Source organism: Propithecus coquereli, unplaced genomic scaffold (genome assembly GCF_000956105.1).
Source record: "Propithecus coquereli isolate 6110/MARCELLA unplaced genomic scaffold, Pcoq_1.0 Scaffold220, whole genome shotgun sequence".
In the NCBI taxonomy this organism is placed as follows: Eukaryota; Metazoa; Chordata; class Mammalia; order Primates; family Indriidae; genus Propithecus; species Propithecus coquereli.
This window is the reverse complement of record NW_012147190.1, coordinates 3,422,346-3,423,699: the sequence shown is the minus strand read 5'-3', so window position 1 is coordinate 3,423,699 and position 1,354 is coordinate 3,422,346. Positions and strand designations below refer to the sequence as shown.

Below are 1,354 nucleotides of genomic sequence, written 5' to 3'. Positions count from 1 at the left end.
ATTCATCTTCTAGCAATTTTCCTTCTTGAACTAAGACTTGGGGAATTTTTACAATTAGGGGATGTGTAACATTGATGGTTAGTATCATTATGTACATATTCTTTTATAATTTGCAAAAAAAGATCTATTCAGTATAATAGATTTTTAAAAATCAAGGTTCACCTGAGATTTCAGTTCAACTCGGGTCCTCCTTCCCTGTAAACTACTAAATTTATAATCATGAGAACCCAGAAAAAACTGGACTTAGTTACTGGTAATACTTTCAGTTATAACTCTTTTTCTTATTACTTCGTTTTGTTCCATCAAAACTAGTAGTTATTCTATACATCAGAAGTGGAATTAAATATTTAGGTTGAAACATAGGAAATCGGTGATATTTAACTACATTTAGACCTGCAAAAATGACAATTTTATATGGTTCAATCTAATAAAACTGAGATACAATTTATGGATTAATGGGTTCAATATCTTAGCCTTTTGCTTTCATGGATTTACCTGTCAGTTTTAACCTTTCTGCTTTTCCTCAGTTACGAAAAAGCAAATGAAGATAAAACACTGCTAAATGAGGCACATGAAAGTCATGGGAAACCAGCCAAAATTCTTGCTGAAACAATTTTTTATTGATTCTCCACACAACTTGCAATAAGATGAGGGTCATTTTACATGACACATATGTCTGAGTGAGACAGGAGTCTATTTCCTTTGTGGATTGGAAAAGTGCACCGGTGTGAATATTCACCCAAAATACACAAGCGATGAGAGGTGGAGGATGAAGGGAAGTGGAGCACGAAGTGTGAGGCATACCAAAGACAGTTCTTGCGGGCACAGACTCCTTATTAATCCAGAAAGACACCTGGGAAAGAATGACTGTCATAATGCAAGGAGTATATATCTGTATCATGAAGTAGCCCATCTTCCTTTGCAAGTGGAAATAAACTGTCATTATTACATATTCACCTGTTGGAAGACACGTACATCAGTATTATTATTGCTGACAGTGTGCAAAAAGAATGCGGTTGAATATAAATCTTGAAGATTTTAAATGAGCATGGAATGGAAGAAAACAAGCAAAGGCATATTTCGATGTATGAAATAGCTACTTGATCACCAGGTGATAGAGCAAAGAAACACACCATTTCATTGTTTTCGGTGGGGTTCTTTGTGTCATATACATATAAAACTACCCATTTCAGGAATATACAAATCTTTACATGCACCCAGTTGTGCGAAATCAATTTGAAAGAAAGCTACTCATCACTTCAAAACAGCATGCTTAGCTGAGACTGGCTAATGTGAAGGAAAAAGAAATAAATGTTTTGAAAATGTACACAGGGGTCACCTTGCAGGATGACAT

The 1,354-nt window shown here is 35.0% G+C and overlaps 1 protein-coding gene across 1 annotated transcript in view; it reads right to left on the bottom strand.

The window, feature by feature from the left end:
• The window catches only part of GABRA6 (gamma-aminobutyric acid (GABA) A receptor, alpha 6), a 15,650-nt gene that overhangs the window by 10,190 nt on the left and 4,106 nt on the right, over positions 1–1,354 (bottom strand). Inside the window, exon 5 of the mRNA XM_012644789.1 lies at positions 740–957. Coding sequence (XP_012500243.1) covers positions 740–957 — 218 coding nt within the window. The remainder of the gene's footprint in view (positions 1–739; positions 958–1,354) is intronic.